General features: G+C 44.2%; 2 protein-coding genes across 2 annotated transcripts in view; one reads left to right on the forward strand and one right to left on the reverse strand.

Moving 5' to 3' along the window:
- Positions 1 to 5,343, forward strand: part of LOC117515939 (endoplasmic reticulum-Golgi intermediate compartment protein 2-like) — a 56,344-nt gene extending 51,001 nt beyond the window's left edge. The window contains exons 12-14 of the mRNA XM_034176734.1: positions 1,299 to 1,378; positions 4,074 to 4,184; positions 5,102 to 5,343. Of these exons, the coding sequence (XP_034032625.1) occupies positions 1,299 to 1,378; positions 4,074 to 4,139 (146 nt within the window). The 3' untranslated portion in view covers positions 4,140 to 4,184; positions 5,102 to 5,343. The remainder of the gene's footprint in view (positions 1 to 1,298; positions 1,379 to 4,073; positions 4,185 to 5,101) is intronic.
- Positions 5,344 to 8,555: 3,212 nt separating this feature from the next.
- The window catches only part of LOC117515936 (membrane-associated guanylate kinase, WW and PDZ domain-containing protein 2-like), a 284,466-nt gene continuing 266,521 nt past the window's right edge, over positions 8,556 to 26,500 (reverse strand). Inside the window, 19 exon segments of the mRNA XM_034176729.1 lie at positions 8,556 to 8,696; positions 8,698 to 8,750; positions 8,753 to 8,774; positions 8,777 to 8,892; positions 8,895 to 9,135; positions 9,138 to 9,259; positions 10,166 to 10,304; positions 11,211 to 11,354; positions 11,469 to 11,688; positions 12,256 to 12,517; positions 12,520 to 12,570; positions 12,677 to 12,749; positions 12,751 to 12,863; positions 20,426 to 20,665; positions 21,331 to 21,429; positions 21,432 to 21,449; positions 21,452 to 21,521; positions 21,793 to 21,908; positions 22,006 to 22,198. Coding sequence (XP_034032620.1) covers positions 8,556 to 8,696; positions 8,698 to 8,750; positions 8,753 to 8,774; positions 8,777 to 8,892; positions 8,895 to 9,135; positions 9,138 to 9,259; positions 10,166 to 10,304; positions 11,211 to 11,354; positions 11,469 to 11,688; positions 12,256 to 12,517; positions 12,520 to 12,570; positions 12,677 to 12,749; positions 12,751 to 12,863; positions 20,426 to 20,665; positions 21,331 to 21,429; positions 21,432 to 21,449; positions 21,452 to 21,521; positions 21,793 to 21,908; positions 22,006 to 22,198 — 2,433 coding nt within the window.

A 26,500-nucleotide genomic window follows, 5' to 3' on the forward strand; every position in this document is an offset into this window, starting at 1 on the left:
AAAAAAGTAGAAAAGGGGGTGTTCACAATAATAGTAGCATCTGCTGTTGACGGTACAAACTCAAAACTATTATGTTCAAACTGCTTTTTTAGCAATCCTGTGACTCACTAAACTAGTATTTACTTGTATAACCACAGTTTTTCATGATTTCTTCACATCTGCGAGGCATTAATTTTGTTGGTTTGGAACCAAGATTTTGCTCGTTTACTAGTGTGCTTGGGGTCATTGTCTTGTTGAAACACCCATTTCAAGGGCATGTCCTTTTCAGCATAAGGCAACATGACCTTCAAGTATTTTGACATATCCAAACTGATCCATGATACCTGGTATGAGATATATAGGCCCAACACCATAGTAGGAGAAACATGCCCATATCATGATGCTTGCACCACCATGCTTCACTGTCTTCACTGTGAACTGTGGCTTGAATTCAGAGTTTGGGGGTCGTCTCACAAACTGTCTGTGGCCCTTGGACCCAAAAAGAACAATTTTACTCTCATCAGTCCACAAAATATTCCTCCATTTCTCTTTAGGCCAGTTGATGTGCTCTATGGCAAATTGTAATCTCTTCTGCACGTCTTTTATTTAACAGGGGAACTTTGCGGGGGATTCTTGCAAATAAATTAGTTTCACACAGGCGTCTTCTAACTGTCACAGCACTTACAGGTAACTCCAGACTGTCTTTGATCATCCTGGAGCTGATCAGTGGGTGAGCCTTTGCCATTCTGGTTATTATTCTATCCATTTTGATGGTTGTTTTCCGTTTTCTTCCACGCGTCAATGGTTTTTTTTTGTCCATTTTAAAGCATTGGAGATCATTGTAGATGAACACCCTATAATTTTTTGCACCTGTGTATAGGTTTTCTCCTCTCCAATCAACTTTTTAATCAAACTATGCTGTTCTTCTGAACAGTGTCTTGAACATCCCATTTTCCTCAGGCTTTCAAAGAGAAAAGCATGTTCAGCAGGTGCTGGCTTCATCCTAAATAGGGGACACCTGATTCACACCTGTTTGTTCCACAAAATTGACAAACTCACTGACTGAATGCCACACTACTATTAGTGTGGACACCCCCTTTTCTACTTTTTTTTTTACTAATAGCCCAGTTTCATAGCCTTAAGAGTGTGCATATCATGAATGCTTGGTCTTGTTGGATTTGTGAGAATCTACTGAATCTACTGGTACCTTGTTTCCCATGTAACAATAAAAAATATACTCAAAACCTGGATTAATCTTTTTAGTCACATAGAACTACTATTATTCTGAACATATTGTATATATCCTTTTGTACTTGCAGGTATGCTTCATGGTTTGGTGGGCTTCTTGGTTGATGTAGTTTGTTGCCAATTCCAAGTCGGAATTTACAGGAAACGTAAGGTATGTCAGTGCATGAAGGTTAACATAACAGATGTGATGGGCCTTATCGTGATGGTCTGAAATGTTTGATGCAGATGAATTTTGTGCATATCTAAGTGCTTTTTGCTAAATATGGGGCACACTAAGTGCAGTGTGGGACTCTAGGAACAAAGGGGTTGGGCGCGTGGCATTTGTTGCTGTCTTTAAGACAGAGCACACCAGACGCACAGTGCTTTGGTTTTCCACAAAAGCTCCCGAACTGAGGTGAGTCAGTAAGGGAATGTTTTGTTTGAGCGTTTACTTTTATTTGATTTCATGGTTGTATGTATATTATAATTATATATATATATATATATATATATATATATATATATATATATATATACACACACACACAAAAGACATCTAGCGTGTCTTGTATTGAGATATAATTTTAACCTCAATAAATGTACGTAAACCTCTCCAAGGACCGACTTGAAATTCAGAGGTGTGATCACTGTGCCCAGCTCATTTCACACCTGCTCTGGTTTTCATGGAGGAGGTTTGAACAATCGCTCAGTTGGTGGGCAGCCACCTCCAGGAAGAGTCCTGGTGGATCCGAACGTCTTCCATTTATGGATGATGGAGGCCACTGTGCTCATTGGGACCTTCAAAGCAGCAGAAATGTTTCTGTACCCTTCCCCAGATTTGTGCCTCGTGACAATCCTGTCTCAGAGGTCTACAGACAATTCCTTTGACTTCATGCTTGGATTGTGCTCTGACATGCACTGTCAACTCTGGGACCTCATATGTAGACAGGTGTGTGTCTTTCCAAATCATGTCCTGTCAACTGAATTTACCCCAGGTGGACTCCAATTAAGCTGTAAAACATCTCAAGGATGATCAGTGGAAACAGGATGCACTTGAGCTCAATTTTGAGCTTCATGGCAAAGGCACTGAATACTTATGTACAAGTAATTTCTTAGTTTTTTATTTTTATAAATTTCCAAAAATCTACAAAAAACTTTTTCACATTGTCATTATGTATTGTGTGTAGAATTCTTAAGAAAAAAAATGAATTTCATCCATTTTGGAATAAGGCTGTAACAACAAAATATGGAAAAATTGAGTGCTGTGAATATTTTCCAGGTGCACTCTGTCATCATACTGTGCATGTGTTAATGTCAAAGGCGACTTTGTGTATGTCTGAAATTGCAGGCAAAAACAATTTCATGTAGCTATAGTCAGTAGGTAAAGGATTATTCTCATACCAGATTCATTTAAATATTGCTTGTTATTGAAATCAAGTTGGTGGCAGAATGTTGCAGCCGATACTTGTATGTCAGTTTTATTTTTTCAAGTCAAATGGTCATATTTCGGGGGGGGGGGGGGGTATTGTGTCAAGTGTAATTTTTGGCTTCATTAAAACATAAAGTTGCGTAATTAGGGGCATAGATTATTACCTCCTCCAGTGAAGTTGGGCAGAGGCTATGTTTTCACCTGTTCGTTTGTTTCTGTTTGGGAACAGCCTATAATCCACAATTTTCATATCTTTATGAAATTTTTACAGAGGATTAATATACTCATAGGCAAGAACTGATTTAATTTTCAAGGTCAAAAGACAGTCAGAAAAAAATCTTGGAAAAAATCCTATCCTTTAATATTGAACAGATTTTCAAAAGTTCACAAGTCTTTATACCTAAAAAAAAAAATCAATTTTCATTCATATTTGAGAGTGTTATGTAGGATGGTATCATTTATCGACTGACAAAGTTTGATCCCGATCTGATCCAGATTACAGATTTTGTGGCCATTTAAATGTAACATTGAAAGCCCCATTTAAATTATATTTTAATCAAATGTTCCCCAATCACTCTCATATTTGAAAGTGAGGTGCAGACTGGTACTCACTATCGCTCAACAAAGTTTGATCCAGATCTGACCCGGATTGTGCATTTTGTGGACATTTAATAATGAAAAGCCCATTTGGTGTACATTTTGCATTATTTCTCAATCAGAAGTGCCTGAGTCACTCTCATTTTTCTGCCTGTTTGTCTGTCTTCCAGTCATCAGTTGCAAACCAAGTGTCAAAAAGTAATGGCAGATTGTGCATAGCGGAGATAAGCAATGCTCTGTGAAAATGATCTGAAAAAGAATTCAGAAACCAAATAGGTTGGGGAAAAAACAAAACCTGACACACCACAAAGAAAACAAGTACATGAATTAAATAATACTGTACTCCTGACATTTGAACGCATCTAATTTAGTTTATAAAAAGTCACTTCTAACAGGACTTTGACCCAGAAAATCTTTTCCAAGTAAAAAATTTGTGGAATTGTAAACTAGAGTTGGTGGAAGTTTGCTCTGAGCATGGTGCTCTAGTTGTTTATTCTGTTGGGGTCCGAACTTAAAGTATTTGGTGTGATAGCACCAAGTGATGGGCTCTATTAACATCAGTAGATTTATGCAGCTGTTTTTAATTCTGCTGGTGTCAGAGACACTAACGTATAGAGGACGCAGGAAAGCCATAAAATCTGGTTTGAGGATGGGCACTTTCAGAAACCAACATATGTACTATTAAACTTTTTAAATTTATTTCTGTAAACAGCAGTCTGTACTATCCAAAAGAGACATGCACTTGTTGTCAATCATAGAGCTGGACAAGAGGGATGCTGTGACAATTTGGTACCACATGGATCACCAGTGTAAATGTAAACCATTTCCAATTTGTGTGTAGCTACGTGGGCGCTACCAAACGGTCAATGCAAACCAGAGAAATTGTGGAGAGAGCTGGACAGCGTGATCACATCTGTCGGATTTTAGTGTCATCACTGGAGACGTGTATGAGGTAATCAGATTAACATCATATCTAGAGACAGTGTAATGCCATCAACAGTGGGCCTCAGTGTTGCACCCTGTGAATACCAGGAATACACTGCAGTGTACTTTAGACCAGGTTTTGCTGGTCAAGAGCACAAACAGTCTCCTTCCACTTAATGGCACTCTACCAGCACTGTGCCTGATCAGGCCTCATTTATAGTCCAACACCCTCATGGTCACAGATCAGTACAATTCTACTCTGTATTCAGTATTAATCCCAAATGGGTTGGGCGAAAACTCCCAACATTTGTGTTGCACTGTGTGCTCCTTTGTGCCAGGTAGAAGATACAGCCTTATACTTAATAGTTGTGATTGATTATCATGTCATATCCATTTTTTTTTAATCTTCAACCCTGAGTAGTATTGTCACAGCATGCAGTGTCTGTCAGTGTCAAAGTTATATACATTGTGTGTTGAAGTCATAATGATTACAATGAAATTAGTAAAAAGTAGTTTGTAAGTATAATCAGATTTACACTATTCATATAGGCAAGTTACATGTTGCTGTTTTTTTTTTTTTTTTACAAGTTAAACATCTATAAATGTACTTACAACACAAGTATTATATGGTTGCATTTTTGCTGACCACATAAAAATGTTTAACTTTGAGACATGTCACACCTTTTGACACACTACATAGAACAAGAAGGCGGATTAGGTTCTCTGCAGTTTTTTTTTGTTTTGTTTTTTGTTTTGTTTTTTTAAGTTTTAAAATTTCAGTCAGTGCTTAAAGCAGTGTGAGCCACAGTAGAAGGAGAACAGTTCTTTTCACATTTTAGCAGCAGGAACACATGATGCTATAATCTACTCTGTTTTAATTTAGTTTGTACTTTAATATAACTCATTTTGTGTGTGTGTCTCCCCCTCCCCTCCCCTTGTTTTTAGGAGGATCCTCAGGATGTTCATGAAAACCGTAAAAGTCAAGTTCTCAATTCCATTGGCTAATGTTTATTGACATCGTAGGTGGCCTCCAGCTTGCAGTCTGTTCATACTGTGTGGTAATATCTCGTCTCAGTAGACGGCAATGACATGCCAGAATAATGTTTACAAGTTCATTAAACATGGCAACTGTTTTCAAAAAGTGTGCAGATTTGTTTGGGGTGCATTGGTTACATTTTTTTTTAAAGATAAAGACCTGAGTGTTGATCCATCTGAGCAGCATTGTACTAATTTATCTTTTTTGGTGGGGTGTCCTTCCATGTGAAAACTGCACTTTAGCTCTTTTTTTTTTTTTTTACAGCTCTAATTCACACAGACTTGAACTAATTAAATGATTCCACGTAATAAAGAGCTGACAAACCTCTGAACCCAAAGCAGGATTTTTAAGTTGCTTATTTAGTCCGATTAGATCTTTGGCCATGATGGATGCTCTGGTCAGGTATTTTTGCAGTTATAACTTAATGTAGTATTCCAAAAGCTTGGTCAGTTTCACCCAAAACTGAGGTACGGTCACACAGAACGCTTATGTGGTGTGCAGGGTCTGTGTGAGAAACATTTTGAGTCCTCATGTAAATGTTTTTAGTAGCTGTAAGATTGATTTCTTAAATCCACTTTCAAACTAACTTGGATTTACTGTTAATATTTCCATCGTCTCTGGCACAGGATGTTCCCACTCTCCTCAGACAGTTGAAACAATCTCTAAAAAGAAATATTTTACACCATGTCAAGAGTTTATTTGACAGTATTTCAGAATATCTTTCAGTAAACAAGTTCGTTTTTTTAGCAAAATGTAATATATCAGTACTGTCGCATTTCATAAAAATAGTTGTTCACGTCTTTGAAACTACAGTATCAATGATACAGTAAACCATATTTGTAGGAATACAGCTGTACAAGGTGAATAGTACACAGTCAACACTACACAGTTTATACTTGATCTGAACAGGGGTTTATGAACGTGCCATCCTTGCAGGTTCCAGTATAGCTTTTTTTTTTTTTTTTTTCTCTCCTCCCTTCGGTATACAAAAATCACGCACAGGGAGGGCACGGCCTGGATCGAATAGGGGTGGATGGCATATTCACTCACCTTTTCTGAGCTTTGACATTTGAACACACAGCAAACACATTTTTACCTGTCTAATGGGACATCCTCATGCTCCTTCAACCACGTTTATCACAAGAACCACAGTCATCATACCATTTATTAGCATTGAGTGCAGCTCCAAAATGTCAAATGTGTACATCGTCAGTTGTCATGTTACAGGAGCAGACTTTATTTTTATGCACAAAGTCTTTCACCCGTCTGCATGTGCACTGATTTTTCTAAAAGCACTTTTTAAACAGTGAACCAGTTTACGAATGCAGACTGGAGCAGTTTACCGTGCCGAGAGAACCCGTCACAATCACTGAGGATATTTTGTTTTGTTTTTTTTATGTTAGAGCAAATATCTGGCTAATGGGGCAGCACAGTCACATTTGAACCCCTGCTTGATATTGCGGGATTTGACTGCTTCCGGGGACACCTTGCCAGTGCGCGACACAAACACAGCATCACGCCACACGCAAAGATGGTGTACTGTTTTTTCGGCTGCAATCACTGAAGCGGTTCCCAGTGGAGAAGGGAAGACTAGGAAAACGGGTCATGGTAGGTACGTTTTAGAGATATTTAATGTGAATAATGATAACGGGGCTGTCCCCAGAAGTACAATTTTTGCGTGATATGCCGTTTCATTTAACCCCTTTATCACCCATCCTCAAATGAGACTATGCTAGATTAAAATCTAGTGGTGATGTCATCTCTTGAACTACAGCATGTCTCAACCGTCAGTAACAAAACTGCGATCTGACAGAAGTGCCAACACTTCCACAGGTCCCATATTCTAAAATAACTGCATTTAGTAAACATTGGCAGCGTGTGCAACAATGCAAACTTAACATGCTTCTTTACAGTGTGAACAAGTGATGCTGAAAGACTGATGTGACACATCATGGCCCACTTTGATAGCACTCCCCTGACAAACCTTCACAGCTCTACTGTCCAAAAGATGACTTAGAGGATGTAAAGATACAGGCTACATTTTGTTCCCTTATCACTGGGGTGGGGGGGACAAGGGCAATCATTAGTATTCATATGCTGAGAGTGTATCAAGATAACTGTATATAGCTTGGTGCAGGTTCCAGAATGTAAACGTTTGCTGATATGTGTGCATGGTTCTCATTATTGGTTTTGCAGGCGCTTCTCAAAGCAAACTTGATCATAACGGCCACGGCTCTGCATTAGTTTGAGTAAGGCACTCTGCCCCACTTCATAATCCATCGGCCTTGTCTTCGCCACACCGATGTCCCTCTCCCACAGTGATGTGGTACACGTAGCACAGTAAAAAGGCATAAAAATGAGAAGTATAGACTGGACAAAATCCGCTGAGCATTAAATGAACACAAAACATCTCATAATTCTGCACAATGACTGCATTATTGAGCTGATTAAGTCGCGCACTTAAAAATCGTAGGATTGCGAGTTCTTACAAAGATGACGCTTTTCAGTCACTCCAAAGTTTCATTGGATGCAAAAACAGATTGATGTCTTAGCAGTTTGCTCCACAAATGATCTGCTTTCTATGTTCTATCTCTAAAAGGACGTGTTTCCCTGTGTAGTGACATAATGGTTTTATATCCATGCACAGGACTGCTGCCCTCGTCAGTGATCTGGGTTGGTTGGACTTGCGCAGTCTTTGATATGTCATTACAGACGAGGCCCAGGTGAACCTAAAATACTGTCCTGATCTTCTGTTTGTTTCATTTACAATCTAACTACAACACTGCCTCAAAAATACCAACAGGCATGTTTTAGAGATTACCAAATGTACATATTTTTCACATCTTTACATTACAGTATATGATATATTGGTAGGCGTGTGCAATCTAAAACGGCATGTCTAGTTTAAATTGGCCTCAGGGAGCTCGGAGGTTTCATCGTCACTGCCTCCATCCTGACAGATTTGTAGTTTCATACTGTTCACTGCACAAAGAAAATGGAGCAAAGTAATCAGTCTTTTCTTCTGCGAGGAGTCGTGTTCATCCAAGCTGAGCAAGATTCGGTTGGCTGTTCTTGAGGAAAGCAGAACTCCCCTCAGATGACGCATCTGTGATGTCACCACTGTCCTGTGCCACATCGGAGAGTCCAAATCTCCAAGATATTTATTAGTTTGTTTGTGTTTTTTAAGGTGGTGTGTATGTAGAAATTTTGTCAGAACAAAACGGAAAATAAAATGCGCTTTTGTAGAAGATGGAGGGACAAAGCAGGACAACGTTACGGTGTGTGAAACGTGTGGAGTATTATTGAATAAGTAATGAAATGAGAGAGTGCCAGATGCTGATCCAGTCTTAACTCGAATCCATTCTATCTGCTTACTGTGGAAGTCCATGACCTCAGGGGTTGCCAGGCAAGTTTATCAGGCCCAGGGATATTCCAGGGTCCAGGAGATGCAGTTGTACTCCTTGTGGTTGGATCTTCCATGGTTTTCGAGGAGCAGCAGAGCCCCGGTGTGGCCCCTGGCCCCCTCATCCTCTTTACCTAGCAGACCTCTGGACACAGCCTCTGCTGGAGGTTGACATGTCCTCTGCATGGTCCCCAATGCTGAGAGAAGCACCATTCAAATTTATATTCATGTATGGGTCCCAAGGCCAAACTGTGCTCATTGGCTGTGTGTGCAGGTCCTTTCTGTCACTGCAGGGGAGCAAGTCTCTCTCTGCCTCTCTCTTATTTCTGTGGATCTCCCCAGGACAGTTTTGGGAGGCAAAACCAGAGGATGTCTGCCGCCTGATCCATAGTCCACCTCTCCAGACACCGGAGGGATTCCCTGCCCCCTGATGCACTTCTGCTGGGTGGACCTGCCACCTGTTGCCCCTCTGCTGGAGCTGTGGTCTGTCAGCTGTGGAGCTTTGTCTGCCATGCACACTGCGGCCTCTAGAGGGATGCGGTATGAGGGGAGGCTGGGGCTGAGAGTGGATGGAATGAGAGCGATGGATTCAGATGCAGGTCGACGGTCACTTCCTGCAGGGCAGAGTGGGTTGCAGGAAGGGAATCCCAGGAGGGGGCACAGTCTGATGAAGAAGAAAACACAGTCAGGGCCACAAAGGGAGTTGCACATGCATGTGCACTGGGACTATTTTACACTACAACTGCACATCTTCATGGAATGTCATGCAAATCTGCATGCAAGCGTCTGCACACAGCCGTAATGCAGGGCTCTATGTGTAAAACAAACCTTCATTTGTGAGCTAGAATTAATTCAACCCCTGGAAAACAAACCAACATATTTGTACGTGTATAACAGACTGATCCTGAGAAGTGCTGGACCAGATTGATTTCACACAGCCCAATTCAGGATGAGTCAGTTTTATCTACAGGGTCACTTCAAACCATATTTCTCTCTTTTACACCCAACATTCACACCTGCAGAGTTTTTTCCATGAACTTGCCATCATGCACATGTCCCTGCATGCACAGAATAATCAGAACAGAGGACATGCAGTTTTCCACAAACCGTATCTTTAGTGTGGGCCCATTAGGAAGAAATACGGGGAGCTTAGTGTGTCACCGTTCATGAACAGGAGAGGTTGGGAGGTACCATTCCTAAAGGAAGGCAAGTAGAAGCCTATACCAATCATTAGACTTTAAAGCAGCGGGGTTATAACAGGCTAAAGCATGAAGCTAGAGTTTTTATTCTACAGACTGATCCAAATGGTTTTTCACATCAGTATCTTTCATTTCAGATGACAGAAGAGAAGAACATGAAGCGAAAAGCAGGAGGACAGTGAGATTTGGGTTATTATGCCTGTTAGAGTACAACATACAGCATCTGTAGTAACCACAAAAAATAAATACTGGTTGAGAAACCACAGAATGAAACCTAAAACGATACAAAGAACCAGAATCTCATAAGAATCTGAGAAAGGAGGAGTATAAAGAATGAGATATTTGGAAATATTTTGCCAAAAAACACACACCATATTCTGGCACCTGTCCTGTGCCTCGTTTTAGCAGCAGCCTGACCCGCCTGCCTCCTGCCTTGATGAGTTCAATGGCACGGGCATGAGTCATGTCCCGAGTGCTGTCCCCATTAATCTCTATGATCTGATCCCCTACCTGCAGCAAAGAAAGGACACGGGCGATTATTGTCAACCGCTATTTATCCAAACAAGTTCATTTATCTGCACAACAGTATTGTAGTGTTGCTATGGTGCATTTCCAAAGACTGAGCTGACAGTTACACATTTATTGACTTGTGTTCCCTGTCTCACAGTAGACCCCCTACAGGGTCATGAGCAAAAATCATTGCCAATGTCCTAATCTATATATAATATATAGCTGTCATAACATATAATACATACCTACTAATATAGCTAATATTTAGTGTGCATCAGATATTAAGTAGTGCACATTACAAAATATCCTGTGCATATCCAGAAGTATAATCTGAAGGACAGTGGACACTGGACAGTGACCAATTGGTGTACAAACACAATTACAAAAACTCACTGTCCCATTAGTTATGAACCTGACTATCTGGTCATCACAAAATTATATCTAAAAATACTGGGTTCAGACAGATACAGCTGAGTACTAGTGAGCCTCGTATTTTGGCCCATGTTGTCGTAAATGCAACAACCATAAGCTGTAGACAGGCCTATCAAATTGCTTGGGTAATTGCAGGATCCTGGTGGTCACTCAGGCCACTTGCTGATCTATTAATGTCACACCCAGGCGATAGTATCTTGTGTATACTAGATAGTAACTGCTGCAAATCAGAAACCTTATTTTGGTGCACAAAATAACATTTGAAGCATACAGCAGCTGTGGGCACCTGAAAACCTTTTGTCTTATGTCACACTGCAGCAAATGATATACTTAGAGTATGAACATTCTGCTCATTGTCAGCACTATTCTGTAATTGCGTCAAATATGCATCTTCAACAAAGCAAGTTCTACACAGGTTTCCTAATAATTCCTCAGTTCCCCTATAGGTTCACTATCTCATCCACATTATCTCACCCTCATTCTTCCATTACGTATGGCAGGACCATCTTCAGCAAGGCGGAGGACAAATAGGTCCATCTTATATTCCCGTCCACCACGGATACTGAAACCAAAACCCTTTGCACTTTTCTCCAGCTCCACTGTGAAGTAATCAAAGTCCTGGAGACAAAGCACACGGCTTAAACCGAATGACCTTAATGCAGAAAAGAATGAAAACTGGCTCCACGCTGGTTTTCACGTGACTATATAATGAGACACTGAGTCTGACTGTACCTGCGGTCTGAAGTCTGCAGGGATCCCCAGAGGAAACTGTGGAGCTGCAGGGTGCTGTCTGAAGTCCAGCAGACCAGGTGGGTGTCGGTAGTCCAGCGTCGGAGGCTGTCGATAATCAGTTACCGGTGGATGACGGTAATCTACTGGAGGCTGCCGGTAGTCGGTGAATGGAGGATGGCGGAAGTCTGGTTTGACATCTTGTCTGGCTTTCACCTCTGACCTGCAAAGTGGAGAATACAACAAAATTAGAGGGAACAGTAGCCAGACTACAGACTTATTCATTTTAAGGAACAGGAGATATCCACAGTGTCTCTTCGACAGAGACATAATGTCTGAGTGTTAGATTAACAGATAAGTAACATGAGATTATCTCCTGTGTGACGGATGAGACAACAGGGATTGGTGCCTGTGTGCAGCTCAATATCAAAAGACTGAAATATCGCTCTCACTTCTAAAACGTTCAAGTTCCCACCGGACATAAATCCACAGCTGTGGGAGTGTTACTCTAAATGCAAGATGCACATGGTCACAGTTAGTTTCTCACTGGGTTCTTCCCTCACAGAGGAAACAAAGTTGTGTTATGCACCCAAGTGGAAACAGGCAGCAGTCGCTGGGATATAACTTTTTTTCTGAATTTACCGGCATGTAAGAGACGATGACAGACTCCCTTTATGAGCACACTTTGATAGCTGCTGCTGTTGTTGAGAGCTCTTGCAAAGATTTTTTCCTGCAGAGTAAAAGTGAAAATATATCTACAGAACTGCACCCACCTGTACGCCAGTCTTACCTGCCATCATGGAGGTAGAGGTGCGGAGGAAGGCCCGAGGGTTGCGTGCCTGGGCTCTGCTGGGTCCCACCCGGTGCCGGTTGGGAGGCTGGTGGTGCAGGAGTTCCTGCCGCTGTTTGGCTTGTCTGCACTGGTGTCTGTCCGGGCTGAGCGGAAGCTTGCCCCGTCTGATTAACCGTCTGGCCGGGCTGAGGAGCTGTTTGGCCAGGTTGAGCACCTCCTTGGTTGGTTTGAGCTACAGGGCTGGGCTGGGTGTGAGGCTGTGTTTCTGAGTCATAGGGCTCTGCTTCTCCGAGCTGGGCCCAGAGTGTGTACCTGCGACGGACAGAAGGTGGGAGAGAAGTTTTCATCTTAAGCCCCAGAGACATGGATTTCAAACAAGCCCACAAAAGCTTCAAACTTTCATTTCACACAGACTTACTCTCCTCTGGTATGATGTGCAGTGTGACGGTCAGCCCAGCATCTTTAATGAGCTTGACAATGTCTGCATGGGGCCATACTGATGATTGACTGTCCGTTTACTGCCAAGATCCGGTCTCCCACCTTCAGCTTCCCACAGCGGTCTGCAGGGCTGCCCTCGATTATTCGTCCTATTTTATGGGGCACAGCTGGAAATAGGCAAACAAAACAGTTTCTCCAAATTTGAAGGAAAAATGAATCAAGTGACAATACAAAATGAGCTAATTGAGTGCACACATTATTGAAAGGGCATAACATTTTGAGATGCATGAACATATCAATCAATCAATTTAATCAATCAATTTTATTTATATAGCGCCAAATCACAACAAACAGTTGCCCCAAGGCGCTTTATATTGTAAGGCAAGGCCATACAATAATTACGTAAAAACCCCAACGGTCAAAACGACCCCCTGTGAGCAAGCACTTGGCGACAGTGGGAAGGAAAAACTCCCTTTTAACAGGAAGAAACCTCCAGCTGAACCAGGCTCAGGGAGGGGCAGTCTTCTGCTGGGACTGGTTGGGGCTGAGGGAGAGAACCAGGAAAAGACCATGCTGTGGAGGGGAGCAGAGATCAATCACTAATGATTAAATGCAGAGTGGGTGCATACAGAGCAAAAGAGAAACACTCAGTGCATCACATATGAGCCTTGGCAGTTATGAACAATGCACTCTTTAAAATTAGTTTCATATAATGCTATGCCTCGCAATTGCCAAGTAATTTAATTTAGGTGGCTCATACGTGCTTAGTGTTCCAAAAAGCCAAGTAATCAAACTTTGAAAGTCCTATCTCTTCGGATCAGATTCTAACTGGTCCTTGACACAGATTCACAAAACACATTTGCAAATGTTTGCAAAATGCTAATGGCCCCCTTAACACATAACACGATTGGGCGGAATGGTGCACAAAGGAGGATTGAATGCACTTGTGAAAGTTCAGAGCTGCCTCGTATAGCAGTCGCCATACACAGTGGTGGGCACAGTTCCGCTAACTGCTCATTATCAAAGCTAACTTTTTTTTGTTATCGGATTAGCTTTGCAGATAATTTGAAAAACCATCAGCGGACCAAGTAGCTTCCGCTAAATTTAGTTTTTGCTAATTTTTAGGCAAATTTTTTTTAGATGCTATTTACACTTACACTGCCATCCAGTAGATGGCGGTGGTCCTATGCATTTTGGGTCAATCTGTCATACGGTCACCATTCAGTGCGTTGTATCAGTCAGACTTAAACAGAATTTTTGAGTTTTACAGATGCCTTTTTTCTTCTTTATTTTTACAAATGAAAAAAAAAAACATACTTACAAATACAGATTTATTTGTAAGAACCCAACCACACGTTAACTAGTGTGTTTTGTGTTTTTTTTACACCATCCAGTGATTAGGAAGCTCAATTTCCCATAATGCCTCTGGGCATCTGTGAGTTTTAGTGCTTAAACAATGAGAATTAGTGCATTACTTTAAAACGAAAAGGTATTTGTGACTTTTCACTTTATAAAAATGACTGTTAATGTTAATATATGATGTCGGTTAGAAAACCTACCGACCTTTTTATTTTTTTAAAAAACATAGGATTTGAATCATGTGCGCTTGCATCAGCCAGCTTGAACCTCGTGCGCATAGAGTGAGTTTTTTCACGCCTGTCGGTTGCTTCATTCGCCTGTGGGCAGCTTTGAGTGAGCGCTGGTCCACCCCTCCGTCGGATTTTTACTGTCAGGAAAATGGATGAGCGATAGGAGCAGCGCTGAATCAATGTTTCCAGAAACTGTGAGAGACAATCAATCAATCAATCAATTTTATTTATATAGCGCCAATCACAACAAACAGTTGCCCCAAGGCGCTTTATATTGTAAGGCAAGGCCATACAATAATTACGTAAAAACCCCAACGGTCAAAACGACCCCTGTGAGCAAGCACTTGGCGACAGTGGGAAGGAAAAACTCCCTTTTAACAGGAAGAAACCTCCAGCAGAACCAGGCTCAGGGAGGGGCAGTCTTCTGCTGGGACTGGTTGGGGCTGAGGGAGAGAACCAGGAAAAAGACATGCTGTGGAGGGGAGCAGAGATCAATCACTAATGATTAAATGCAGAGTGGTGCATACAGAGCAAAAAGAGAAAGAAACACTCAGTGCATCATGGGAACCCCCCAGCAGTCTAAGTCTATAGCAGCATAACTAAGGGATGGTTCAGGGTCACCTGATCCAGTCCCTAACTATAAGCTTTAGCAAAAAGGAAAGTTTTAAGCCTAATCTTAAAAGTAGGAGAGGGTGTCTGTCTCCCTGATCCGAATTGGGAACTGGTTTCCACAGGAGAGGAGCCTGAAAGCTGAAGGCTCTGCCTCCCATTCTACTCTTACAAACCCTAGGAACTACAAGTAAGCCTGCAGTCTGAGAGCGAAGCGCTCTATTGGGGTGATATGGTACTATGAAGTCCCTAAGATAAGATGGGACCTGATTATTCAAAGCCTTATAAGTAAGAAGAAAGAATTTTAAATCTATTCTAGAATTAACAGGAAGCCAATGAAGAGAGGCCAATATGGGTGAGATATGCTCTCTCCTTCTAGTCCCGTTAGTACTCTAGCTGCAGCATTTGAATTAACTGAAGGCTTTCAGGGAACTTTAGACAACCTGATAAAATGAATTACAATAGTCCAGCCTAGAGGAAATAATGCATGAATTAGTTTTTCAGATCACTCTGAGACAAGACCTTCTAATTTTAGAGATATTGCGTAAATGCAAAAAAGCAGTCCTACATATTTGTTTTGCGCTTTGAATGACATATCCTGATCAAAAATGACTCCAAGATGTCTCACAGTATTACTAGAGGTCAGGGGGTAATGCCATCCAGAGTAAGATCTGGTTAGACACCATGTTTCTAAGATTTGTGGGCCAAGTACATAACTTCAGTTTTATCTGAGTTTAAAAAGCAGGAAATTAGAGGTCATCCATGTCTTTATGTCTGTAAGACAATCCTGCAGTTTAGCTAATTGGTGTGGTCCTCTGGCTTCATGGATAGATAAAGCTGGGTATCATCTGCATAACAATGAAAATTTAAGCAATGCCGTCTAATAATACTGCCTAAGGGAAGCATGTATAAAGTGAATAAAATTGGTCTCAGCACAGAACCTTGTGGAACGCCATAATTAACCTTAGTCTGTGAAGAAGATTCCCCATTTTACATGAACAAATTGTAATCTATTAGATAAATATGATTCAAACCACCGCAGCGCAGTGCCTTTAATACCTATGGCATGCTCTAATCTCTGTAATAAAATTTTATGGTCAAACAGTATCAGAAGCAGCACTGAGGTCTAACAGAACAAGCACAGAGATGAGTCCACTGTGTGAGGCCATAAGAAGATCATTTGTAACCTTCACTAATGCTGTTTCTGTACTATGATGATTCTAAAACCTGACTGAAACTCTTCAAATAGACCATTCCTCTGCAGATGATCAGTTAGCTGTTTTACAACTACCCTTTCAAGAATTTTTGAGAGAAAAGGAAGGTTGGAGATTGGCCTATAATTAGCTAAGATAGCTGGGTCAAGTGATGGCTTTTTAAGTAATGGTTTAATTACTGCCACCTTAAAAGCCTGTGGTACATAGCCAACTAATAAAGACAGATTGATCATATTTAAGATCGAAGCATTAAATAATGGTAGGGCTTTTGCAGCACATTCCACTGTTACAGGAGATTTTGTAATGAAAGACATGCAGAGGAATTCGTGCGTCGGTGATGGAGCCGCTCATGGCGCACAACAAAAAGCACGTCCGTGTTGGAAGTCTCACAGGACAAGTTGTGACATGCCCAGCTGTTACACAATTTCTAGGATACTCACCCGACTGAAAAGCCACCGAAAGCCGCTGAATCTTCCGAATGGTTTCCAACACGTACGTGCTTTTTGTTGTGCGTCATGAGCGGGCTCCATCCCGATGCACGAATTCCTCCGCACGTCTTTCACTTACAAAATCTCCTGTAACAGTGGAATGTGCTGCAAAAGTGCTGATGTACACCTCCGCCACAATTTCTCTGGTAGTCAGACGACGTTCTGGATCAACACAGCCTTCACTTTGGAAATGATTTGGTCGTTTCAGCCTGTCGATAGCCGCTCGGAGCGCGGCGCACCCTGCGCCGCTGTGGGCCGTCTTTAATCCGGTTGTAATGATCCATAATCGTGTGACGCCCAGAGTATCCTCACCGAAAGCCATCTGAATCTTCCGAATGGTTTCCACCTGGCTGTCTCACAGTTTCTGGAAAAATTTGATTCAGCGCTGCTCCAATCGCTCAGCCATTTTCCTGACAATGAAAATCCGACGAGAGGGGTGGACCAGTGCTCACTCAAAGCCTGCCCACAGGCGAAATGACGCAACCGACAGGCGTGAAAAAACGCACGCATGTGCACGAAGGTTCAAGCTTGGCTGATGCAAGCGCACATGATTCAAATCCATATAGTTTTTAAAAAAAATAAAAGGTTGGATAGTTTTCTAACAGACCTCGTAAATAAACCATCCTGAATTAGTTTGTTTTTTAAATCAAACCATAATTCAAACCTGCTTGGTTTTCATGACTTCTGCCTCACGTCAGGGGCTTTGTTTGCTGTCCATGTAAATGACTCTTCCTTACAGCAGTGTCATCGCTACTTACAGCTGGAGAACACATATGGTGCCATGAAGAGCATCACCTCTCAGCAACGCCACCGCGATGCATGTGTTGGCATACTCTCATGACATAGTAAAAAATGAGTTGTAGTCCACATGACGCGGTGTCCTTTGGCATGCTGATTGGGCAGACAAGTTGGACACGTGGAGCTGGCTGATGTGTTCATAGTTATGAGCGCATTAATTCATTCATGTCAGTTCATTAATTCCTTGTTTATGGCCATGGTTCATGAACATAAAGGAACAGAAAGTCGATAATTCTTATATTGTTTGCTCGTTATAACAGGAATTAAATCTTTTAACAGACAAAACGAAATCCATTTGATTCCTCATTTCCAACACAGACCGGTCGTCATCAGGCATCAATTACACATCATTACCAGTAACATGATTGTCTTACATTTAAACAGTACATTCATTGTTCTTATAATGTTCTGTGCTCTCATTATTTGGTCCTTACACATTTTCTTCCAAATTATGTACATTTGTACAACATTTAATTGCTTCCGCTGCTGTGTGAGCATGGTGTGGTGTCACACCTCTCACATGGTTGCCACTGTGTTTGTGCGCCTATGCACATGAGCATGTGCAAAACCGTCACTGCGGGATCGTATGGCAGCCGTACAGGGCTGTCCGACCATCTGTCCCTACCAACAACGGCTGGAATTTTTTGAGGTTCGCCAATTTTTTTTTTTTGGCTGGTTTCGGCCTCATCTCGCCCAACTTCGTGTTATAAACAGCTTACGATTGAAAAGGCAGAGAAAATCCCGCACCACTGTTCTGCACATGACATTACACCCTGTTAAGGGCCCCTTCACACTTAGCACGAATGAAGCCGAATCAGGCTGAATGGGGGAAAAAAAACACAATTCGTGTCAAATCTGGGAGGGATTAAGAAATGTGCAAGAATGCCGTTCGAATACTCAGAGTGTGCCCAACCCGCCTCGAAAGATGCCTGTACATACCATGTGTAACAGCTCCCGAATGCAGTTGGAACACAGTACAAATCCCAACGTGCTGTCAGATGCAGTAAGAATAATACCCCCATCACATTATACCAGAGGCTTAATGACCCCAAATGCCGTCCAAATGGAAATTCGACCCCCATTCTGTAAATGCCAAGGTGTAATCAAAACATCAGACAGCATTCTGAGAGCAGTCTTAAACTGTCGGGCACAGTCGCGGTGGCCAGCCCAAAATGTAGAATACATGCTCTCTACTGTCGTGGTGCGTTCAAGGTGGAATTATATCATACAGCAGTCGAAGTAGACTAACTGCAATCTGACTGCATTCTAAATATTCTCACGGTGTCAAAACAACATTCGAAACCATCTGATCGTGGTTGGGAGTGAATTCGAAGCGGACCACGTCACATCCAGTCACAATGGTCCTCCCCCGCAGCGTGCTGCGGAGTACAATTGTCATCACCACAACATCATTACAAATGCCATCATTCACTGGCCATACTGTATATCAGCTGGCAACACAATATGACCAGTCATTCTCAATGTGTTTTACACGACAACACTATCTCTAGCCTTAGTGACGTGAAATTTGGGCTTCCACAGGGGTCTGTCTTTGGCCCCCTGCTTTTCTCTCTTTATATAATACTCCTTAGGCACATATTGCGGCGTTTTGGGATTACCTTTCATTGCTATGCTGATGATACTCAGTTATACATGCCGATACCTGCTGGTAATCTCATCCACAGAAAATTCTTAGAGGATTGCATTGCATCAGTGAGAAGCTGGATGTCTAGCAACCTTTCTACTGTTAAACTCTGACAAGACTGAAATGATGGTTCTTGGTCCAGTGAGACATCTGCATCATTTTGACCAGTTAACGCTTGGCCTAGGCTCGTGCGTCATACATCACACTGACAAAGTGAGGAATGCTGGGGTAATTTTTGATCTTACGTTGTCCTTTGACCTCCATGTTAGAGATATTATGAGGAGTGCTTTTGTCCACCTGCAAAATATAGTGAACATTCGTCCCATCCTGTCTATGGCTGATGCTGAGACCCTGATTCATACATTTGTTTTTCTAATTGGACTACTGCAATGTTCTACTTTCTGTTTTACCTCAATCCAGCATTAGGGCTCTCCAACTGGTTCAAAACGCTGCAGCCAGACTTTTAACGTGAAGCAGAAAGTTTGACTACATTACACCCATTTTGGCATCTCTTCACTGGCTTCCAGTTGCTGCAAGATCAGATTTTAAGGCACTGTTATTAGCTTATAAAATTGTTCACAAACTAGCACCTCTCTACCTAGCTGACCAAATTAAACCCTACGTACCGGCCCGGGCTCTGCGTTCTCAGGGTGCAAGGCTACTTTGTGTCACTGGGGTGAATAAAAAGTCTGCGGGTCACAGAGCTTTCTCTTATTGTGCCCTTGTTCTGTTGAATGATCTCCCTGCGTCAATAAAACAGTCAGATTCTGTGGAGACTTTCAAGTCCAGACTCAATTATTTCCCTTTCGTATGACTAGCATACTGGCATAGTGTGGTACTATGCTTCCTACTCTTTAAATTCATTTTATTCGTAAACAGAGCGGGCCGCGGACTCAACTTTATCTAAAGTCTGGGTCTTGTGGTGAAGCTTAGGGCTAGTGGCTGGCTATCACCTTAGTATTTCCTCTGTTTTTCTTGTTGCTTAATGCTGACAAATTATACTGTATTTGTTTTCTTTCTGCCTCCTGGTTCTGTTTTTTTTTTCTCTCTGAGGTCCAGCTCCATCCAGAGATTGGAGTGGGTGTCTTCCTCTGCAGGCCTCTCGTCCTGTGCACCAGCATGGGCTCCCAAAATTTCCTGTATATTTGTATTGTAAATTGTGTCTGTAGCATGGCCCAAGCAGAGGGTCACTCCTTTGAGTCTGGTCTGCTTGAGGTTTTTTCCTCAGGGAGTTTTTTTTCTTACCACTGTCACCTGTGTGCTTGCTCTTGGGGTTTGTAAGGTTAGACCTTAATTGTGTGAAGCGCCTTGAGGCAACTTTGCTATGATTTGGTGCTATAAAAATTAAATAAATTGAATTGAGAATTTCACACAGAAGCGACTCACTGATGATGGCTGCGTTCTCTGGTCTGTTCAACGAGCTGATGATGACGAAGCCGAAGCCTTCGTTCGCCTTGCGGTGAATGACGACGTCACTGGTTTGTAGAGCGGATCCCTCTTGAGGAGATGTGACGGTGGGGCCGGGGGCGACCGCAGGACCTGAAGCCGAGGCTGCATCACTCCGTGGAGAGCTGTGCTGCGTGGACACTGAGCCAGGGCTGCGGCCATTTACAGGGCATGGCTCACCTTCATCAACGGAGAGAAAAGAAGAGGAATCACACAAATAAGTTAAATAAAGCTCAACACCAGAGCCTTTGAAGTTTAAAATATATTTAATTCACTACAAAACCAGCACACAGACCCACATAAGTAACTAAAAATTCTCAGGAACCGCTACTGTACAGGTTTTCTTTTTTGACATCAAATTATTTGTAAGATACAGAATTTTTTTAAAGTTCTACTGAAGCACTTTCTCAAAAACTGAAGTGTTACCATGGGAATGGGGAAAAACAAGAAACAACTATGTCCCCCACAGGTAAGTTATATATAGGCGCTGAGGCCCATCGGTGCCGGTGCTTATCCCTGCATTCTGAAGCGTGAAGTGGATGAGAGTCAACAACTCCCTCTGGACGAGATGCCAGTCCGACAGGTTACTTCTCCAGCCAAGACCGGTTCCCACTTCCAGCATACAAATGGAATTCCGCTTCGGGCCCCACAAAGGCTTGGGCCGGCTCTGTATGTACGATCTGCTACTGCTGCCAAATAACAGACACGTGGGCGAGTCGTACATATACCAGCGTGTGGGCCAGAATATGTGTCCTGTCCAAGTTGCCTTTTAACAGTTTGATTCCAGTGAGATGTGAAACATGTTCTCCAGTAAACTGTGATAAATAAACAAAACATTTCCTCACCGGGCATTTGCACTCTTCTTCTCACTGTCAAGCTGACTTGACCATTGCGGGCAGCCGCGTGCATCAAGTCAATTACGTATTTGTGCGGTTTCCCAGCACCACATTCTTATCCACAGAATGAGCTCATCCCCAGGTTGAAGCCGCCCATCACGCTCCGCGGGGGTGTTCTCGATTATAGCGCCAATAACAATCTGTTCAAAACAATCAATATTAGCAGCGTAGATGAAGCAGAAGAAGGCGACAAAGGGAAACAGTGCAGTCGCATAATTATTATCTAGACTGGTACTTCATTAAGCTGCTCTTTCCATCTCCTGTGCTGCAGTTAGCAAGGTTGTGGAAGTTCTGCACAAGATGTCAAGATGTGTGTGCAGAAGGTATGGTGGTGTGAAGCGTGTGAGATGAGGTCAGGTGCATGTAAGATGAGGTTAAATGTGTTTGTGGTCCAGCCCGTCCCATACGAGCCTTGTCACGGGCGTCCGGACTCACAGCCTGCACGGCCTCGTCTCCCCCCAGGATGCGGAAACCAAAGCCGGTCTTCTCCCTCAGCAGGTGCACCTCCACCTCTTCGTACTCTGGACCTGAGAAACATATGCAGACACTCGAGGTCGGCTCTTTCTTTAATTACTTTAAACAGTGTTATGTAATTAGCAACACAGGAAAGGCCTCTGCGCTCACGCCGGCTCTCGTAGATCGCCCTCGACTTCTCGTAAAGGTCGTAGGGGTCGGGCCTGTTGAGGTCAAAACCCTCAGTGGAATCGGGTACAGACGTGCGGTGCTGTGGCTGGTTAGGGAACGGGGTGCCAGGTGGCAAGACTGGGCCAGCCAGGTTTGCCTGAGGGCTGCCGTGTGGGTCCCACTGATCTGGTAACTACAACAACAGGAGAGCATGCTGTTTTACACTTCAAGAGCCTTCATTGATTCTTTTGTCCAAGTCGCAATGTTTACAACCCCAAATCAGAAAAAGTTGGGAGGATATGGAAAATGCAAAAAACCAAACAAACAAACAAACAAAAAAAACAACAACAAAAAACATCCCCACAGTGGTAGTTCATTTTACTTTGGCTTCTATTTCATTGCAGACAGTATGAACGCAAGATATTACACTTTTTTGTGGTCAACTTTCTTTCATTTGTTAATATACATCCATTTCTAAATTTAAGGCCAACAACACTTTCCGAAAAATGGTTCAGTACAATTTCTTATAATACACAAGCCACTAAACACACCCATGACAGCTGACAGAATTAAAGACTTCTGTGTATGTAAGTGGAAATCTGTGAAAGGTTGAGTCCCCATTCACAGCTTAATGCTGGGGTGGAATAAAAATAAATATTTGGCAAAAATTCTCCTCTGTACCATTTATTTGTTTTGCTCATTTTAAAATATACCATAAATACAGACAAGTACACAGCGCAGTGAGAGGAAGAAAGTCCTACAGGCTTATATGAAGCCTCAACTTCAAAATGAAACATTAAATTTAAATTAAAAACAATAATTGTAATAAAAAAATGCACATGGGCATCATGAAAATCATGATGAAGCTTTGGTCACAAGAGAAACTAGAGCACTGCGCTCATACAGCGTAAACCTCTGCCAACACTAGCTTCCAATTTCACAAATTTTTACCTTGGTCGAAGTCCTGTTAGAAGTGGCCGTAAGATAAAATATAATACAAAATATAGCTCACCAGGGTTTTTCAATGTTAAATAGAATCAATATCCACTAAATCAATATTGTTGGGAAGGTGTAGTGACACAGACCCACAACAGGGGGCGTTAATGAACGGACAATGGATAAGCCAAAAAGTAACAATTTAATGTTGTGAATTGCACAACGGAATACAGACAAACACAACTAGAGGAGTACAGTCAATTGTATACAAGGTGACGTGTGGGCAGGCTCGAGGATAGAAGACATCTGTCCAAAGAAGAGCCGGATCCCACACGGCTTCCACCGCCAGCGGATCTGAAGAACACCGGAGCCGCCAAGTCCCGAGCCCCAGGTGGCCACCGTCTCCAGCTGTCAGACCAGGTACTGCTGGCAGAAACAGAAACAGTTAGTGGTGGGTGTGTGAAGTCACACCCAGTAATCTCTTCATACTTAGTACCTCCGGGAGGGAGAATCTCCACCTCCAAAAACAAAGTCACCCGTGCAACTCCTGTCAGTCACTTCCCTGGAAGGAGTGAGAGGCGAAGACGTCGCGCTCACACTTTCCGCCAATCCAGCTTCTGACTGTAGCCACAGGAAAACGGCTGCACACAGAACAACGTTTAGTCACAGGAAAATCACAGCAGAGAAGGTTACCTTGCTTGGTAGCTGATTTCTCGGCGGGAGGTGGAGTTGCAGTCCGGCCTTTATGGTGATAGTGAGTAGTGGATGAGTGACAGCTGGTACGGATGATGAGTGACAGCTGTCACTCCCGGTCGCTCCGACGCCCTCTCGTGCTTGAAGCCCGCACTTCAAGCAGGGCGCCATCTTGTGGTGGTGGGCCAGCAGTACCTCCTCTTCAGCGGACCACACAACAGGACCCCCCCCTCAACGGGCGCCGGGAGGTGCCCGACCAGGCTTGTCCGGGTGACGGGTGTAGAAGTCGGCCAGGAGGGCCGGGTCCAGGATGAAGCTCCTCTTCACCCAGGAGCGCTCTTCGGGTCCATAACCCTCCCAGTCCACCAGATAGTGGAACCCCCGGCCCTTCCGACGGACGTCCAGGAGCCGGCGTACTGTCCACGCGGGCCCCCCGTCGATGATCCGGGCAGGAGGCGGCGCCGGTCCAGGGGCACACAGTGGTGAGGTATGGCAGGGCTTGAGTCTTGACACATGAAAACGGGGTGTATCCGCAGTGAAGCTGGCAGCTTTAGCTTCACTGCGGCCGGACTGAGGACTTTGAGTATGGTAACTGGTCCAATGTACCTGTCCTTTAGTTTCTGGGATTCCGCCTGCAGGGGGGGTGTCCTTTGTGGATAGCCAAATCTCCTGCCTGGGCTGGTATGCAGGGGCCGGGGAACGCCGGCGGTCTGCATGGGCCTTTGCCCTCGTCCGGGCTCTGAGCAGGGCAGAGCGGGCGGTACGCCACACCCGACGGCACTTCCTCAGATGGGCCTGGACCGAGGGCACCCCGACCTCTCCCTCCACTAGCGGAAACAATGGGGGCTGGTACCCCAAACACACCTCAAACAGGGAGAGGCCAGTGGCAGATGAAACTTGGCTATTATGAGCGTACTCGATCCAGGCCAGATTGTCACTCCAGGCCATCGGGTGCGCGGAGGTCACGCAGCGGAGGGCCTGCTCCAGTTCCTGGTTCATCCGCTCTGCCTGCCCGTTCGTTTGGGGGTGGTACCCAGACGAGAGACTTAAGGTGGCCCCCAGTTCCCTGCAGAAACTCCACCAGACCTGGGAGAAGAACCGAGGACCACGATCAGAGACAATGTCCAATGGAATCCCATGCAGACGCACGACGTGGTGGACCAGGAGGTCTGCAGTCTCCTGGGCCGTTGGGAGCTTCGGGAGGGCCACGAAGTGGGCCGCCTTGGAGAACCGGTCCACTATCGTGAGGATGGCGGTCATGCCCTGGGACGGCAAGAGGCCCGTGACAAAGTCCAGGCCGATGTGAGACCAGGGGCGATGAGGCACGGGCAGAGGCTGGAGTAGGCCTTGGGTCCTGTGATGGTCGGCCTTGCCCCTGGCGCAGGCGGTGCAGGCTTGGACATACTCCCGGACGTCGGCTTCCAGAGACGCCCACCAGAAGCGCTGCCGGACCACTGCCACGGTTCTTTGCACCCCTGGGTGGCAGGAGAGATTGGAACTGTGACAGAAGTCAAGGACTGCAGCCCTGGCCTCTGGTGGGACGTACATCTTATTCTTTGGTCCAGTCCCCGGGTCCGGGTTCCGTGTCAGGGCCTCCTGGATGGTTTTCTCCACGTCCCAGGTAAGGGTGGCCACGACACTGGACTCGGGGATAATGGTTTCCGTTGGGTCTGACAGCTCGGTCCTGACTTCCTCCTCGTGCACCCTTGACAGGGCGTCAGACCGTTGGTTCTTCGTCCCGGGGCGGTATGTGATCTGAAAGTCAAAACGCCCGAAGAACAGTGACCAGCGGGCTTGCCTGGGGTTCAGACGCTTGGCGGTCCGGATGTACTCCAGGTTCCGATGGTCTGTGAAAACCGTGAATGGTACCGAAGCTCCCTCCAACAGGTGTCTCCACTCCTCCAGAGCCTCCTTCACCGCAAGAAGTTCCCGATTGCCGACATCATAGTTCCTTTCAGCCGGGGTCAACCTGCGGGAAAAGTAGGCACATAGGTGGAGAACCTTGTCGGACTCCCCGCTCTGGGATAGCACGGCTCCTATCCCTGAGTCAGAGGCATCCACTTCGACTATAAACTGGTGTTTTGGATCGGGTTGCACCAGAACTGGCGCAGTCGAAAACCGGCGTTTCAAGTCCCTAAACGCGGCTTCGCACTGATCCGACCAGGTGAAGGGGACTTTTGTGGAGGTCAGGGCTGTCAGGGGGCTAACTATCTGACTGTAGCCTTTGATGAACCTCCGGTAAAAATTAGCAAAACCGAGGAACTGCTGTAATTTCCTACGGTTTGTTGGTTGGGGCCAATCTCTCACCGCCGCAACCTTGGCCGGATCAGGGGCGACAGAGTTGGAGGAGATAATAAACCCCAGGAAGGACAAAGAAGTACGGTGGAACTCGCACTTCTCGCCCTTCACAAACAGCCGGTTCTCCAATAACTGCTGCAGGACCTGACGTACATGCTGGACATGGGTCTCAGGATCCGGGGAAAAGATGAGTATATCATCTAGATATACAAAGACAAACCGATGCAGGAAGTCCCGCAAGACGTCATTTACCAAAGCTTGGAATGTCGCGGGCGCATTGGTGAGGTCGAACGGCATGACCAGGTACTCAAAGTGACCTAACGGGGTGTTAAATGCCGTCTTCCACTCGTCTCCCTTCCGGATCTGAACCAGGTGGTACGCATTCCTAAGATCCAGTTTCGTGAAAATTTGGGCTCCATGCAGGGGTGTGAACACTGAATACAACAGAGGCAAAGGGTATCGATTGCGAACCGTGATCTCGTTCAGCCCTCTGTAATCAATGCATGGACGGAGTCCGCCGTCTTTCTTGCCCACAAAAAATAAACCTGCACCCATCGGGGAGGTGGAG

The sequence above is a fragment of the Thalassophryne amazonica genome, chromosome 8 (genome assembly GCF_902500255.1).
Source record: "Thalassophryne amazonica chromosome 8, fThaAma1.1, whole genome shotgun sequence".
Lineage (NCBI taxonomy): Eukaryota > Metazoa > Chordata > Actinopteri > Batrachoidiformes > Batrachoididae > Thalassophryne > Thalassophryne amazonica.